The sequence below is a fragment of the Tupaia chinensis genome, unplaced genomic scaffold, assembly GCF_000334495.1.
Source record: "Tupaia chinensis unplaced genomic scaffold, TupChi_1.0 Scaffold000418_1, whole genome shotgun sequence".
NCBI lineage: Eukaryota > Metazoa > Chordata > Mammalia > Scandentia > Tupaiidae > Tupaia > Tupaia belangeri.
In genome coordinates, this window is record NW_006159923.1 from 256,112 (window position 1) to 272,597 (window position 16,486).

The 16,486-nt window shown below is 44.0% G+C and overlaps 1 protein-coding gene across 1 annotated transcript in view; it reads left to right on the forward strand.

Moving 5' to 3' along the window:
• Positions 1 to 17: 17 nt before the first annotated feature.
• The window catches only part of TBC1D20 (TBC1 domain family member 20), a gene marked incomplete at its 5' end in the record, with an annotated part of 20,792 nt that continues 4,323 nt past the window's right edge, over positions 18 to 16,486 (forward strand). The window contains 4 exon segments of the mRNA XM_027774270.1: positions 18 to 33; positions 8,055 to 8,240; positions 12,423 to 12,503; positions 16,365 to 16,486. Coding sequence (XP_027630071.1) covers positions 18 to 33; positions 8,055 to 8,240; positions 12,423 to 12,503; positions 16,365 to 16,486 — 405 coding nt within the window.

Consider the following 16,486-nt stretch of genomic DNA (forward strand, 5'->3'; position numbering starts at 1 on the left):
CCGGCCGCTGGCGGAGGGGCGCCGAGAAGGCAGGTACGGAAGCCGGCTAGAGAGCGGCCTGCGAGGACCGCCCGAGAGGCAGGGGATAGCTGTCATAGGAGCCGGCCCACGGGTCGGGCCGCGGAATGGCCCGGGGCACGTCTGAAGGGGGAGGGCCTGGAGTTGGGGCTCTGGAGGGCGCCGAGCAGAGTAGAGGTAACCCCGGGGGTTCACTCTCGACCCCCGTGGGAACGACGGCGCGGGGGCCTGCGCTCGGGTCTCATTACATCTGGAGAGGGGAATCGGGAATCGGGGCTTCCAGAAAGCTGACGCCAGGCCTCACCCTCCGCTTCCTCTATTCCGCCACGTCCGCAGACTCCTGGTGCCGCCCCCTTCCTCGGTAGGCAGATGGTCCCAAACTTCATTCATATGTGGCCGTCCTGGTTTACGCGGCGTCCGTGTGCCATCTGTTTCTTTTCATTACCATAGGTCTCACCCTGGAGGATTCGGTGGTTCTCCGTGCATTCTCAAAGCTGCGCAGCCATCGCCACTGTCTTAATTTCAGAACTTTTCCGACTCCAGAAAGAAACCCATACCCGTAGCAGCCACTCTTCCAGGGTCCAAGCGCCACAGCTTCCTGGCAGCCTCTAGCTTCCTGTCTAAGCTTCCTGTCTCCGTGCTCTGCCTCCTGTTTTAGTGTTTGTGTAATAAGCGAGTCTCGATTTTTTTGGTGCTAGTTTAAACATTGATTTCTGTGAAATCATGGCTTTGCTATGCATTGTTCTCCACTGTGCTTTATATACAGTAGATATGTGACAGTTAAAATTATGAATGTTTATCCTGTACCACATGAAATCCTTTTTTGCCCCTGGGAGGACCAAGGTAGCCTTCCCATTTTTCCTGTCCTCTGATGGATGGTGCCGGTTATAGAACCAGCCGCATTATTCAACCCACATATTTTGATGAAGCTTCTGGCAGCCACATCTTCCTTCTCTGGGCTCATTTTCTGTTACCCCTTTTCCTCTTGTTCTGATACTAGGCTGGGCCCTTTGGCATTGTAACCCTGTGCTGGGGTTTGTGTGACATCCGTCCTCAGGGCATAATAGTCCCAAGAATCTTGTGACTTGTTGCAGTGCACCTGTGTCTAAGTTGCAAGACTCTAACCCCACTAGTTCCCTTGAGTTCCCAGCTCTGGGTGAGTGGGAGAAATTTAGAGATGAGATGTTTGGGTTTGTTTTTAATTCTATCGAGAATTGTTGACAATGTTGCTGATATGAAAAGCCCTCCTTCTTCTGGTCGGATTGGTTTATTCTGTATACTGTTTTTCTTCACTTTGGGCATGAAGGTGTTTTGTTTTGTTTTCTACCTGCTTAGCATTCAGTTTTAGGTAATTAACGGAATCTCTGCTCACTCGGGTACTGTTTTATAGAAACTAATTAGGACCTCCAAAAAGAGAGCCTGTATTATTTCATTTTGTTTTTCATTGGAATCTTACCCATAATAGAGTTTTCCTCACCCACTGTCTTTTCTCTGGTATGCATGTGAAACTCAAGCACAAAATTTTAAGTTAATTACCAATGTGAATATCAGGAGTTCAAGGATAACCTATAGGGATGTCCCTCTGTCTCTAACTGGCTGTTCCATTGTGTCGATGAAGGCCACGAGCATTGCTTAATGTGAATTCAACTGTTTAAAGACTGTAAAATTTTCTTGATATGCAGGCTTAAGCCAAATAATCAGTATGGAATTGGTTACGCTCACATAATTTGCCATTATATAAGTGTGTAGATAACCTGATCCAAGTTACTGGTATTTATTTTGATGATATGGAAAAACTTTCAGAGGAAATATAGCTAGTGGTCATATTTAGTCACTGTCCTTTCCCTTTGTAACAAGTTTCCCAAACCAGGTACTTTTAGAGAAACCTGGTACTCTGAAGAAGCAGGAATTTTTACCTAGGTTCTGAAACCAGAGTTGGGAGAGATTTAAGACAATAATGGACTCAGCCATCTTTATCTGAACCATTAAGAACTATTGCTTCAGTGTCCCTTATTTAAATAAGAATTTTATTTTATTTTTTAAAGAATTATTTATTTATTTAATTTTGGGACCAGCAGTTAGGATAATGGCTATGTCGCTGGACTCCCACATAGTTGACCGCAGTTCGTGTCCTGGACCGAGTGCCTTAAAACTCACACCAGGCGGGTGTGCGTGTGTGCCCAAGATCCCGAGAGGAGAATGGAGGAAAAGGGATTGTGGCATGGCCAACCCCCTGGGGGTGATTTCTTGCTTTCTGTCTCTCCATCTCTCTCTCTCTGTCTGGCAAGCGCACGCGCCCTATAGTGAAAACCTCTCCAAAAAAAAAATTATTTATTTAATTTTATTTATTAATTCATTTATTTTAATTTGACCAGAGAGACAGAGAGAGAAAGTGAGAAAGCATAGGCATCAGGGGCTTATTTACCACAGTTTCATATCTTACACCCAGTTGTAGCACAATCATTTCATTCTGCCATGGTCCAAGACTGCTACTATAAAGGGATTTGGAAGGTATCAGCTTTGGAATATGTACCACACCTTTCTCATAAGTGGGGCAATAAAGAAATTAGAGAAGAAAGGCTTCTGGGAGATTAGAGTGGCATATCTTTTATCTCCAGGTGAAATGTGGGCATTTGTCCCAAGCCCACATAGAACTTTCTCAAGTCCAGAAATGCGTATCCTACTCCAAACTTTACATATAAAATTTATCTGCAACTGAAATAGAGAGTAGGCGTTCATTTCAGTATTTGCCGGAATGTCCCAAGATCGGCTTTATAATTTTTCTCTTTCTGAAATAAAAAGCAAGTGTATGAATTATGTGTTCAGTGGAGGCTCTGCTAACCTGTTCTCCCTGTGGTGCGGTCTAGCTGTCGACCTTCTCATTCCGTAGTTTATACATCTCTAGCTCTCTCTACATCTTGACTTTTCTGTTTTCTGTCCCCTCCTTATGTCGCAGTTAGAGCCTCTACAGTAGGTGCAGTGAAGTATTTCTAGAGGTAGCACAGGTACCAGTGCCCATAAGGCTGAGGAAGGGGGCTTTGGACCCAGAAAAGCCAGCAGCTAAACTCCACAGTTGAATAGCATCCTCCTCTGGAAAGTACCAGTTACATTTAAAATAGGCCAAAGAGTCTACAAATCTACTGTGTCACTGGGAATATCATGAAACTTTTTTTTTTTATTTTATTTATTGTCATAATCTTTTTTATATTACATTAAACCGCATATATCTTTACAATTTATTACATTTCTTTTTCCAGCACAATTACCATGCATATCAGCAAAAACAAAAGTATTACTATCCACATCATCATCGTCATCATCCAATAGCTTTTCATCATTTTTTTTCAGATTATTATTATTTATTCTCATTATTTTTTTAAACATTAAATCACTATATATCATTTTGCTTATATAAAGAATTTACCGCACATGAAATACTTCTCAGACCAGTCCAGTTGAGAATACTATACATGTTATCATCAACAGGTAATACACCATTTCTGTGTCCCACGAATGTATTATGACACATTTTTGCTTAGAAAAACACGTCATGACTTTTCCTATGACCTAATATTTAGAGTTCCACATTGACCATATTCTTTTTTTTTTTTTTAGAGAGATTTTTGCTATAGGGTGCATGTGCTCACCTGAGAGACAGAGACAGAAAGTGAGAAATCACCCCCAGGGCAGATGGCCATACCTTTTCCTCCATTCTCCTCTCAGGATTTTGGGTACACACACACTCATGGCTTGTGTGAATTTTAAGTTGCCAGGTCTGGGACTCAAACCCGGTTGACTATGTGGGAGTCCAGCGACATAACCATTACACCATCTTCTGGTCCCCCACGTTGACCATATTCTTAACAGTAGCCTGGGAAAAAGAATGTTGTTTACTATAGGCCATTTTTTCCCAAGGGAACAGTAACTAAGCTGAGTTGCTTATTTTCTGCATGTATTTAATGAGTTTCCACAGAGTGCTAAAAAGTAAGAAGACAGTAGACTTTGAAGTGTAGGATTAAAAATAGTACCGGTACAGAGTCTTAACAGAAAGGAAATATTAGAGCTGCTGTTTGGGTTCAGAACGAGTTAACATCCTGGCAGATTATTTGCCAGAGCCTCCTGGAAACTAGCCGATTAGTGTTCTCCCTCCGAGTTACAAGCAGCGGTTTCCCTTTCTCCCAGATTGTTGACTAGTTTACTTGGAAAGGCGAGTGGGTAGAGATAAGCTGAACAAATTGAGGAAACATTTTTTATACTTTTCACAAATAGGTTAACTAGATTTCGGAATGTCAGCTTCCCTCAAGTAATACTAAGTGCTCTTAATTTGTGATGTGTGGAAAGTACAATGATACTTTTAAGGTTTGTTTTTTTTTTATTATTTAATATCTGTTAAATTTATTTCCTTTTTGGGAAATCAGTTCAATTCCTACTTATGTTCTTCCTCAGCCTATGTCTTATAAAGAGTCTTCTTGGCAGGCCGCGTGGTGGCACAGTGAGCGGTAACACCGTACTCCGCAGTGCCAGAGCCACGTGGGAAGGTCCCAAGCCTGTGTCTCGGGGCCTCCCTGTACACGCTGGTCTTGCGTGCATGTGTCTGTGATCCACACTGTCTGAGGCTGGGAGTTAGTCCTTGTGAGGACCTGTTGGGAGTGTCCTTCCATAAAATAAATTATTAAAACTTTGAAAACAGACCACCCAGCCCCAGAAAAAATGTTACAGTCTTTTGTTTCCCACGTCTATGACTCCTCTTGAAAACATACAGCCTAGTCTTCTAAAGGATGGCCCCTACACCCAAAGTAAAATCCCTCCCTCTGTTCCTTCCCTTTTTTTAAAAAAAAATTTTACATCTGTGATAGGGCGTGTGTATTTGCCAGAGAGAAAGAGAGGAAGTGAGAAAACATCCCCAGAGGAGATGGCCATGCCACTGTCTCTTCTCCATTCTCTCAGGATTTTGGCTACATACACACACACTCCTAGCATGTTTTTCTTTTTTGTTTGTTTTTTGAGAGGTTTTTGCTATAGGGCGCGTGCACTCGCCAGCCAGACAGACAGAGACAGAGAGACAGAAAGCGAGAAATCACCCCCCAGGGGGGATGGCCACACCACAATCCCTTCTCCTCTCGGGATCTTGGGCACGTGCACACACACACGCCCGGCATGAGTTTAAGCCACCAGGTCCGGGACTTGAACCGCAGTCGACTATGTGGGAGTCCAGTGACATAGCCATTACACTAACTGCTGGTCCCTCCTAGCATGTTTTTCAACCCCTGGGTCAGGGACTCAAACCATTCAGTTGGCCCTTTGGGATCCAGCTGCCTTCACCACCACACCACCGGCTGGCCCCCTGTCTGCTTTCAAGGGCAAGGTAAAAAGCCATACACCTTTGTAGGATGAATCCAGCCCAGACCGGTCCACTGGCTTCCTTTACTGCTGCTCTTCCTGCTTCTGTTCTGTTCCTTTACCTGACACTTCAGCTTCACAGAACCTCCCTGTTTCTGAGCGCAGTGTTTACACGTGACAGGATGTTTGCACATGCCTGTTCTTTCTTCTGCCTGGAACTCTTTCCTTCAGCACACTAAAAAACAGAGTTTTCTTTGACAAGGTACCAGAATATATCACTAGTTAAGTCGTCTTAGGAAGATTTAGGAATCCTAAGAAATAGTTGTTCTTTGCTCTGGATTCTCATCATTCTTCTTGATTCTTTCTTTGTTTCATTTTTATAATGTTGCTAGAGGATGTGTGTGCTTGCTGGAGAGAGGGAAGGGGAGGTCAGTGAGAAAGCAGCTCCCATGGGGGATGGCTGTGCTTCAGCCCCGTCTTCATTTATCCTCTTGGGATTTGGGGTATACATGCATACTCACCTGGCATGTTTTTCAAGCCGCCGGGTCTGGAGCTTTAACTGCAGTCAGCCATATGGGATCCAGCCACCTTCTGGACACCACCAGCTGGTCCTCGTGACTCTTTTATATCGGATATATTTATTTGTATTTCTCCCTACTGTGGCCTCTCAAGGGCAAAGAGGGAGCTATATTCATCTTTTTACCGCCAGTGCAGTGCTTAGTACAAGATGATGGACTGATAACAAGTAGGTAGATACATGGGCAGGTGGATAGATGGATGGAAGGAAGGACATCCCTGAGCTAAGAGCCGAACACACCTCACGAATGTTTGCCGTAGTTAGGAGCTAGGCCAGCAGAGGGAATTGGGGGCTTGAGTTTTCATGCTCTCTAGGGAGAGTAACCATTTAATTTAGCATCCAACCTGAGACATTTTTGAGAATGCGGGGAATAGGAGAAATTGCTATGAACGATTATGCCAGGACTATAGGTGTCAACAAAGAAGATCTCAGACAAACTAGAACAGACGGTTACCCTGCCAGTTTACTAGGGAAAACAGGAGTCTGGCCAGGAGGACAGGTTTTACCTGGGTGAAAAGTCATCTGTGTTGTACACACGTCTGGGCGCATGTGACTCCAACCAGTAGGTGTCTCTGTTTTTGTGGCTTAGGTGCCACATAGGTAGGTCATGGGGCTGTTAATACCAACTTTCATCTGGGTTGTAATGTGCAGTTTTGTCATGGAAACAATGGTAGGCTCTTGTCTCAGAAGTTGCTTAGTGTCCTTTGTAAAACCTAACATACCTTCCCAATGTTTCTCTCTTCTAAGACCAAACTACCATCTGATGTTACCTTCCTCTTTATGTGAAGTCCAGTGTCTTGGACCTAGTATATACTACATAAATTTTCTTTTTTAAAAGTTGTTTTATTTAACTTTACTTATCATTGTTATTTATTTATTCACTCATTCATTCATTCATTTATATATTTTAATTTGAGCACAGAGAGACACAGAAAGAGAGAGAGGGAAAGTGAGAAAGCAAGCTGCCAGGTTCTGGAACTCGAACCACAGCCAGCCATGTGGGAGTCCAGCACCCCAAACACTACGCCATCTGCTGGCCCCCACATAAATATTTTTAATGATCTACTTACTGGCAAATGAAAGAGCCTCCTGTTTCCTGCCTCTAAGCCTTTCTTCTGCTCTCCATCCCTCCTCCCAGTCCTTTTAAATCTCCCCTTCCTTCTTATTTATTATTTTATTCACAGTAGAATGCATACACTTCAGGGAGAGAGATGAGTACCCTCTGCACGGTCTGCTCGTGATCCTTTTCCTCTAGTCTTCTAGCCCATGGTTATCCTGGGCACTTAAGCGTGTGCTGGGACCCGACTGGGGTTCACACTGTGGTCACCATGTGGGATCCGGCTTCTCTTGAGCAGCGCATCACCCCTGTACCTCAGATCCAGCCCTCCCCTCTCTTTTCGAAGTGCAGGCTAGCCTGGCTGACTGTGGTCTCTTCGAGCTTCTGGCCTTGTGCGCACATGCCTTCTTTTGGCAATTGTAGTGCCTTGCCTTGTGATATTTGCTATTGTCTTGTTTAACTTTCCTTGTATTTTTGGCTTATTTTCTCAGTGATGCAAGCAGCCAGAAAGAATCTAAATGTGGGTGTTGCTCATTTAACTTCAGTAAGCCATTCCTAAAAGCAGACATTCTGCACAAAATGTCCAAGAGCCTATTTCCCTATTGTTTTATTTTTAAAAAGAATTATTTATTTAACTGTATTTTTTTTAAAGAATGATTTATTGGTCCTGCATGGTGTGGTGGTTAAGGGCACTGGAGTGCCACATGGCTGACCACATTTCCATCTCTCTGTCTCTCTGGCTAGTGCACGCTCCCTACAACAAAAATATTTCTTTGTTAAAAAAAAAAAAAAAAAATCTCTTTTGCAATGACTTTCCTGCCCCTACCCACCACGAAATTCAGTGAAATTAATAGTGCATCTGGCTGTGGGACTTTATTCCAGCAGGAGATCTCAGAGCTATCTGTTTAAAAGGCTATACCTACCTGTACCTTAAACCAAGTGAAGAGACTGAGCCATAACAGAAAAACTGGGCGTGCTGAATATGTACCTAATGTTCTTCCTATTGCCTTTTTTTTTCCTTTTCTTCTTCTTTTTTTTTTTTTCTCGTGTGTGTGTGTGCAGACTTTAGTGCCAAAAGAAAAAAGAAAGTGGCAGAGATAAACCAGGCACTGAACAGTGATCCCACTGACGTGGCTGCACTTAGACGCATGGCTATCAGTGAAGGAGGGCTCCTGACAGACGAGATCAGACGGAAAGTGTGGCCCAAGCTCCTTAATGTTAACACCAGTGACCCACCACCTCTATCAGGTAATGGGGCAGGGGTGGGGGCTGAACCTGTGAGGGGAACTTGTCTAAGAAGCAGGGAGAAGAGAATCTTAGGATCTCTGATTTTTATGCTCATTTCAAGCCAACAGTAGATGAGTAAATCTAACACATTTTAGGAAATTCTTGGACCTACTCTGAAAATAAAACCAAACTGATAAGTAGAATTTATTTATTGGGTCATTGGGAAAGTCATGACATATTTTTCTGTTTTTCTACACAAAAATGCATCATGACTTTTCTGACAACCCAATAGAAGTGGGATGGACTTTGGGCCAGCTGGTAGTACAGTCGTAATGCAACTGGATCCCCATGGAAAAGGTACTGGGTTCACATCCTGAGGTCTCCGTGAGCGTGGTGTGCGGATACGCATGTGCCGTGACCTGGGTCAGCTGAGACTGGAAGTGGATCATGGTGTGAAGAGCCTGTTGGCTGTGTCTTACTTTCTTTTTCATGGAAGAATAAATAAACTTTTTAAAAAGCAATTATTTAATTTTATTTATTTATTTTTTTTAAATTTGGTATAGGGCACATGTACTCACCAGAGAGAGACAGGGAGGCAGAGAGAGGGAAAGTAAGAAGCAAGCTGCCAGGTCCAGGACTCCAACTATGGTTGGCCATGTGGGAGGCCAGTGCCTTAACCACCTATGCCACTTGCTGGTCCTGTAAATAAACTTTTTTTTAAAGAATTATTTTATTTAACTTTATTTATTATTATTATCATTATTGTTTTCTAGTTTAATCAGAGAGAGACAGAGAGAGAGAGGGGAAGTGAGAGAGCAAGCCACCGGGTCCAGGACTTGAACCGTGGTTGGCCTTGTGGGAGTCTAGCACCTTTAACCCCCATGCCACCTGCCTGCCCCATAAATAAACTTTTTTACAAAAATGGAATGAAGGCTGTTTACATGGTCTGGGGTTAAGGAAGCCAGATCTGACATGACCAGCTACAGCTCAGATCCCAGCCTTGATGTAAAGAACATGCTAAATGCATGTGTGTATGTGCCCCAAATCTGGACGGGATGGAGAACTACAAACTCCTAACTAATCTCATAAAAAAGTAGCATAAACACAATCAAGACAGTCTGTCATATAAGGCTGTGAGATGCTTAAAATATTACTTCCTGGGACCAGCAGATGGCAAAATGGTTATATTGCTGGACTCCCGCATAGTTGACCGTGGTTTGAGTCCTAGTCCCAGAGGCTTAAAAACTCCTGCCAGGCGCATGTGCATGAGTGCCCAAAATCCCGAGAGGAGAATGGAGAAGGGATAGTGGCATGGCCATCATCCCTGGGGAGTAGTGAGTTGCTTTATTGTTCATTCATTTTATTGCTTTCCTGATACTATGGCAAAGTGCCACATAAAATACACGCATATATGTGTATATATGCCTACGTGTTTGTTGGGAAAGTTAGACATTATTTTCTGTTTTTCTATACAAAAGTGTGTCGTAACTTTTCCGACAATCTAATATTTATTTATATAAATTGCCAGAGGGCCAGAAAGAGACAGAAAAAGAGGGAATACCCCCACACACACCCATGGGAAATGGTCAAGTGCAGTCCCATCTATCTTTTCCCCCTTTTTTGAGATTTTGAGGAAACACACACAGCTCCAGCTGTCGTAACCACCAGACCATGGACTGGCCCAGAATTTATATTTTAACGAGTGCCTCAGCTCATTCTGGGTGATGACTTAAATTTCAGGGACGATGGGAAAGGATAATACCTCTATAGTCCTTCAAAACATGAAACATAACTCCTTTCTATTGGGAAATAGTTAGATCCTTTGGAATTCTAAAATTTTGTATTTCTATGAAAAGCTATTAATGAATTTGCCAGACCTGTGTAGTAACAGGAGTTCCTTGGAATGCAGTTAAAAATGGAAAAGAAGGCGCCATGGAGCAGCGAGTCACTTTGTTGTTCATTCATTTTATTGCTTTTCTGATACTGAGGCAATGTGCCAGGCACTGGGTATTCTTTTATTCATTTAGCAAATGTGAATCATGCCCCTATTGTGTGCCAGGTTCTGGAGACGATTAAAACAGGACCTCTGTCACTGGAAAGTTCACAGCGTCAGGCTGGCCCCATTCCCTAGTGACTAAAGCAGCTGGATCCCACGTGGCCAACTGTGTGCTCCAAATCCCAGCTCCAGTAACTTGAAAAACACACTGGCGTGTTTGCAGGCATTTCCCAAGTCATGACAGGGTGGAGGAAGGGAGGAGAACTTGCCTTCTGATTACCTCTCACTGGGGAATGCTTCCTCTCCTCTCTTTCTCCACCGCAAGGACATGCACCCTCTAGCAAGACTAGGAAAAAAGGACTGCAAAGTTCACAGAATAGTGTCATGGTGAGCTGCCAAGTCTGTGTTGAGTCGTGACTTCTTATCCTCAGAATGGCTGCCTCAGAGCAGTCAGCTTTTTGTTGGAAGGCAGAGGTATTGCCATATTCACACTCTCAATCCAGAGCTGATATTCTTCTATCAGGTTCCAAACTCCGCATGTCTTCTTAAAAGCTAAAGCCTGTGTGTGAGGAAGTGTTGCACAAGCTGCCCTGATAGCTTTTGATTTGGGTTGTAAAGCAAACGTATGTTTACTATTGGGTTGTTGGAAAAGTTATGATGTGTTTTTTCCTATGTTTTTCCATACAAGCATGTTCATGACTTTTCCAACAACCCAATATATAGCACTTGGTTTGGGCTAAGGGAGACATACACTTGTTATGTGTATGTATAGACCCTGCCTTCTCACTTTCATGCTATATTGAGCTTACAGCCGAAAATAACTGCAGTCTTCTGTTTGCAGTGTTTTAGTTTAAGAATGTCAGGGTTAGGACCAGCAGATGGTGTAATGGTTACGTCGCTGGATTCCCACATGATTGACCGTGGTTCAAGTCCTGGACCTGGCCATTTGAAACTCACACCAGGCGCGTATGCATGCATGCCCAAAATCCCAAGAAAAGAATGGAACAGAAAGGATTGCAGCATGGCCATCACCTCTGGGGGTTGATTTCTTGCTTTCTGTCTCTGTCTCTCCAGCAAGCATACACATCCTATAGCAAAAATTTCTATCTTAAAAAAAAAAATTGGGGACCAGCAGTTAGCATAATGGCTATGTCGCTGAACTCCCATGTAGTCAACTGCGGTTCAAGTCCTGGACCCGGTGGTTTAATCTCACGCTGGGCACATGTGTGTGCATGCCCAAGATCCCAAGAGGAGAATGGAAGAGAAGGGATGGTGGTGCAGCCATCCCCCCGGGAGGTGATTTCTCGCTTTCAGTCTCTCTGTCTCTCTTTGTCTTTCTGGCGAGTGCTTGCACCCTATAGCAAAAACCTCTCAAAAAAAAAAAAAAAAAACTCACGGATAAAAAAAAAAAAAAAAAAAATGTCAGGATAAGGGCCAGCCAGTGGTGTGGTGGTTGATCCCACATGACTTACTGTGTAGTTGAAGTCCCAGATCCAGTGGCTTGAAAAATATACCAGGTGCATGTGCATGCATGCTCAAAATCCTGAAAGGAGAAATGGAGAAGATATTACAGCCTGGCCATCCCCCATGGGGGTGCTTTCTCACTTTTCTTCTCTCTCTTGCTGTCTTGTTTCTCTCTAGCAAACACATGAGACGAACCCTCTGGCCATTAAAAACAAAATAAAACAAACCAAAAAAGAATGTCAGGGCCAAGAGGTATTAGATTCTTCTTTACATGAGTTACCTTTATTCTTTCTGATCAACTCAGTGCCCCAACAGCTTTATAGATGGTAGGATTTTTTCAGTGGCCAGTGGTTTCCACATTCATAATTTCATTTGACTCTTACAGTACTCTGAGAGGTACATATGGAAGAGAATAGCCTTGTTTTACAGATGTGTATGTTGAAGTTCAGAGCAATTGCCCAACAATGCCCCATGGCAGCCTGACTTCTCTGCGGCTCTCTCCACCCCCTGAGTTGCCTCCTGGACAATTGGTATACCCGTTTAAGGTCATCATGACTTGAAGAAACAGCATATGTTTGTAGCTGAACTAGGAATTCTCTTCCAGATGTTGTATCTTGAGTCTTGTCCTCTTTAGAAAAAAGCCAGTAGTGTATCCCAGGCCTTATGTGTCAGTCCAGGAATGTTTTGCTCCTGATCTGGCTTCCCAACATGCCCACAATAACATGCTCCTTTCCCTCCACTAGGGAAGAACCTACGGCAGACGAGCAAGGACTACCAACAAGTGCTCCTGGACGTCAGGCGGTCTCTGCGGCGCTTTCCTCCTGGTGAGCTCTCCCGGCCTAGCCACGTCTAGCATGAGAATTCCTGTCCCAGCTGCACTCACTGTCTTGCACACAGTAGGACCAAGTGCAGGAGCTGCCTCCATAGGGACCTTAGCACTGTCAGTGTGTAGTCACTCCTTTGTTGACTCAGTCACTTTCAGACCCCATTGTGAGAGCCAGAACCCAAAGCAATTTCTCTTGGCCTCGAGATGATGAATGAGAGATGAGGTTTTTTTGGCTTTTGGTTTTTCCTCAAGTCACAGGACTTCATAGAGATTGTTTGAGCCATCAGTCTGGCTTTAGAGAGCAGATTGGTTTGAGTCTGGGTGCTAACAAGAACTGTTACTGTCTTCATTTAATTGGATTTATAAGGAGTGATATCTTGCATGTACATATATTGGATCTCTTGACTGGAAGGGAGGCCATTCCCTGTACATTTAAAGAGTCTGTCCCAGGGCAAGTGGGGTGGTGGTTGAGGGCACTGGACTCCCTCATGGCCGACTGAGGTTCGAGTCCTGAACCTGGAGGCCTCTGTCTCCTCTCTCTCTGTCTCTCTCTGGTCAAATTGAAAAAGATTGATAATAAATAATTCTTAAAAAAAAAAAGATTTATAAAAAAAAATTCTTAAAAAAAAAAAAAGTCTGTCCCTAAAATTGCCTCCCTATTCCCAGGGGGGAAAAGAAGAATGACTGTTGTCTTCATTTTCAGAAATAAAGGAAACGGGACAACAAATCTCATACTTTCGGCCTATTTCTCATCCTCTGACTACTCTACCTTTCAGTCCATGAAGGGAAGAACACTGCTAAAGGAATGGAAGCCCCTTCACTTATTACTTCCAAAACCACTCGGCTTGGGTTTTGTCTGTCAGGAAGCTTCCCTTCCTGCCTGCACCTTTGCACCTGAAGAGACCCTGTGATTCCCATGAAGCCAGTAGCCCATCTGCTTACTTCTGACAAAAGCCCACATATGCGCAGGCTCCAGTCCCCTTCCCTTATTCTGCTGGTTTGGATGAGACCTCACAGATAGAGGCCCCCCATTTTCTTCCCAGTTCCAAACATGAGCTGTTTCCTGCAAGTCACTATGGCTGTAAGTGGGAACACTGATTGTCTAGGGGCAATACAGGGGCTGGAGAGAGGAGCAGAGAAGTCAGGAGGCCCAGGACTTAACGCCTTTCTAACCCTTTATTCGTCTTCCATCAGCCTGTGCAATCCTTTTTTTTTTTTGAGAGGTTTTTGCTATAAGGGCACGTGTGCTCGCCAAAGAGATAGAAAGCGAGAAATCCCCTCCCAGGGGGGATGGCCATGCCACAATCCTTTCTCCTCTATCTCCTCTCAGGATCTTGGACACACACACGCGCCTGCCATGAGTTTTAAGTCACTAGGTCCAAGACTCGAACCACAATCTACTACATGGGAGTCCAGCAACATAATTATTACGCCATCTGCTGGTCCCATCTGTAGGAACATGTGACTTTAAGTTATTTTTATATAATTGCATGCTTACCAAAAAGTTGCAAAAATAGGACAAAGAGAGCTGCCTCGTGATTGGGGAAGCCAAGTCCCGTATGGCCAACTACATGGTTTGAACCTGGCTCTGGTGATTTAAAAAACTGGGCACATGTGTGTGTGCCCAGATCCTGATGAGTTGGAGAGATGGAGGAGAAGGGATCGCCAGGCACCCATGCCCCAGTGGAGAGTACTTTCTCCCTCTCCCTCTCGCTCTTCTCTCTATGTGTCTCTCTTTGGCAAGCGCACACACTCTTGGGCAATTAAAAAAACAAAATAGGGGGACCAGCAGTTAGCGTAATGGCTATGTCACTGAACTCCCATGTAGTCGACCACAGTTCGAGTCCCAGTCCCGGACCCGGTGGCTTAATCTCACACCAGGCATGTGTGCGTGCATGCCCAAGATCCCAAGAGGAGAATGGAGGAGAAGGAATTGTGGCGTGGCCATCCCCCTTGGGGGATGATTTCTCACTTTCAGTCTCTCTATCTCTCTCTTTCTGGTGGACGCACCCTGTAGCAAAAACCTCTCCAAACAAAACAAAACAAAAACAAAATAGGCCAAAGAGTTCCCCAGATACCTTTTACTCAGGTTTCCTTATTTGTTAATATTTTACTACATTTATCTTATTCTCCTCTTTATCTCTTTTTTCTCCATATATAAAACACACATACACTTTTTTTTTAAGAGAGATTTTTGCTATAGGGTATGTGTGCTTGCTGAAGAGACAGAGAGAGAGAGATGGAGAGAAAGAGGAAATCACCCCCTGGGGTGATGGCCATACCACAATCCCTTCTCCATTCTCCTCACAGTACTTTGGGCACACATGCACACATGCCTGGTGTGGGTTTCAAGCTGCCAGGTCTGGGACTCAAACCGTGGTCGACCATCTGGGAGTCTAGTGTTTTAACCACTACGCCACCTACTGGCTCTCACAATTTTTTTTTTCTTAATCGCCTAAATGCTCACTGGAGAGAGAGAGAGAGAGAGAGAAAGGGAAAAAGCATCCCCCAATGAGGCCTAGTCACACCACAAGCCCTCTCCTCCATCGCTCCATCCTGTTGGGATTTGGGACATACAGGCACTCAGAACTGGTGTGGTTTTTGAGCGTCTGGGGCTGGAACTCAAACCCTGGTTGACATGTGGGATTAGTTTCCTCTGTGAAGTACCTAATTGATATGGCCAGCCCAAATACGGTACTTCTTTACTCCTAAATATTTTAAGATGTTATTTCCTAAAAACATAATTTCAGTATACTTTTCAAAATCATCAATATCAGAAAATATTGTTATCTAAGTCACAGATTATATTCAGATATCACCATTTATCCTAGTAGTAGCTTTTAAAGGAAAAGGAAATAATAAGTCCAGGAATGTGATCATCATATCTCTTTAATGTCTCATTATCTTTTATTATATCTCCTTAACCATTCCTTTAATCTGGAACAATCCCTTTGTGTTTTATGGCAGGCCAGTTATTTTGTTAAATTTCCCTTTCTTTGGGTTTGTCTGGTATTTCCTCATTATGACTCTTTTTTTTTTTTTTTTATTGCCAGAGGACACATGTGCTTGCCAGAGAAAGGGAGATCGCAACCCCTATGAAGTGTAGTCACACTGCAACAATCCTTTTTCCTCCATTTTTCCTTCCTATTAGGATTTTGGGCATGCACACACATGTGCCCAGAATGTTTCTCATGTCTCCAACATCAGGACCCAAAGTACAGTCAGCCACGTGGGATCCAGCTCCCAGTACACAGGGTTTAAGCACTGTGCTATGGGCTGGCCCAGGTATTTCCTCATTGTGGGGTTGAGCTTATGCACTGTTGATGGGAATTCTTCAGACACGATGCCAGCTCTTGTCAGCACTCCACATCAGCAGGCACTGTCCAGCAGTCCCATTCCCAGTGCTATTAACTGTGATGACTCGGTTAGGATGGTGTGTGACTCCATCTTGTGTGCCAGCTATATCAACAGTGTGTGGATCATGGGCCAGGAGATGGTACAGCGTACAGCTCCATGCTCTCCACGTGGAAAGGTTCCAGGTTCTCACTCAGGAGACCTCACTAAGTACCCAGGCACACAGGGCCCATGATCTGGGTCTAGCTAAGGCCAGGAGTCGATTGCAGCATTAAGACCATATTGGGAGTGCTATCTCTCTATCTCTGGCTCTCTCTCTCACTTAGGAAAGAAAAAATAAAAACAAAACAACACATGCATCTTAACATGTGTCGTCAAATTGTTGGCAGTTTATTTTCTTTTATTGCACACTTTCTCTGAAAATCCATCACTGGTTTCATCCTCACCTCGTTACGAGGGCTGCTTGCTGTGTTCACATGCATCTCCCCTTCTCTCCACTCCCCAGGCATGCCAGAAGAACAGAGAGAAGGGCTGCAGGAAGAACTCATCGACGTCATCCTCTTCGTCTTAGAGCGCAACCCTCAGCTGCACTACTACCAGGGCTACCATGACATTGTGGTCACATTC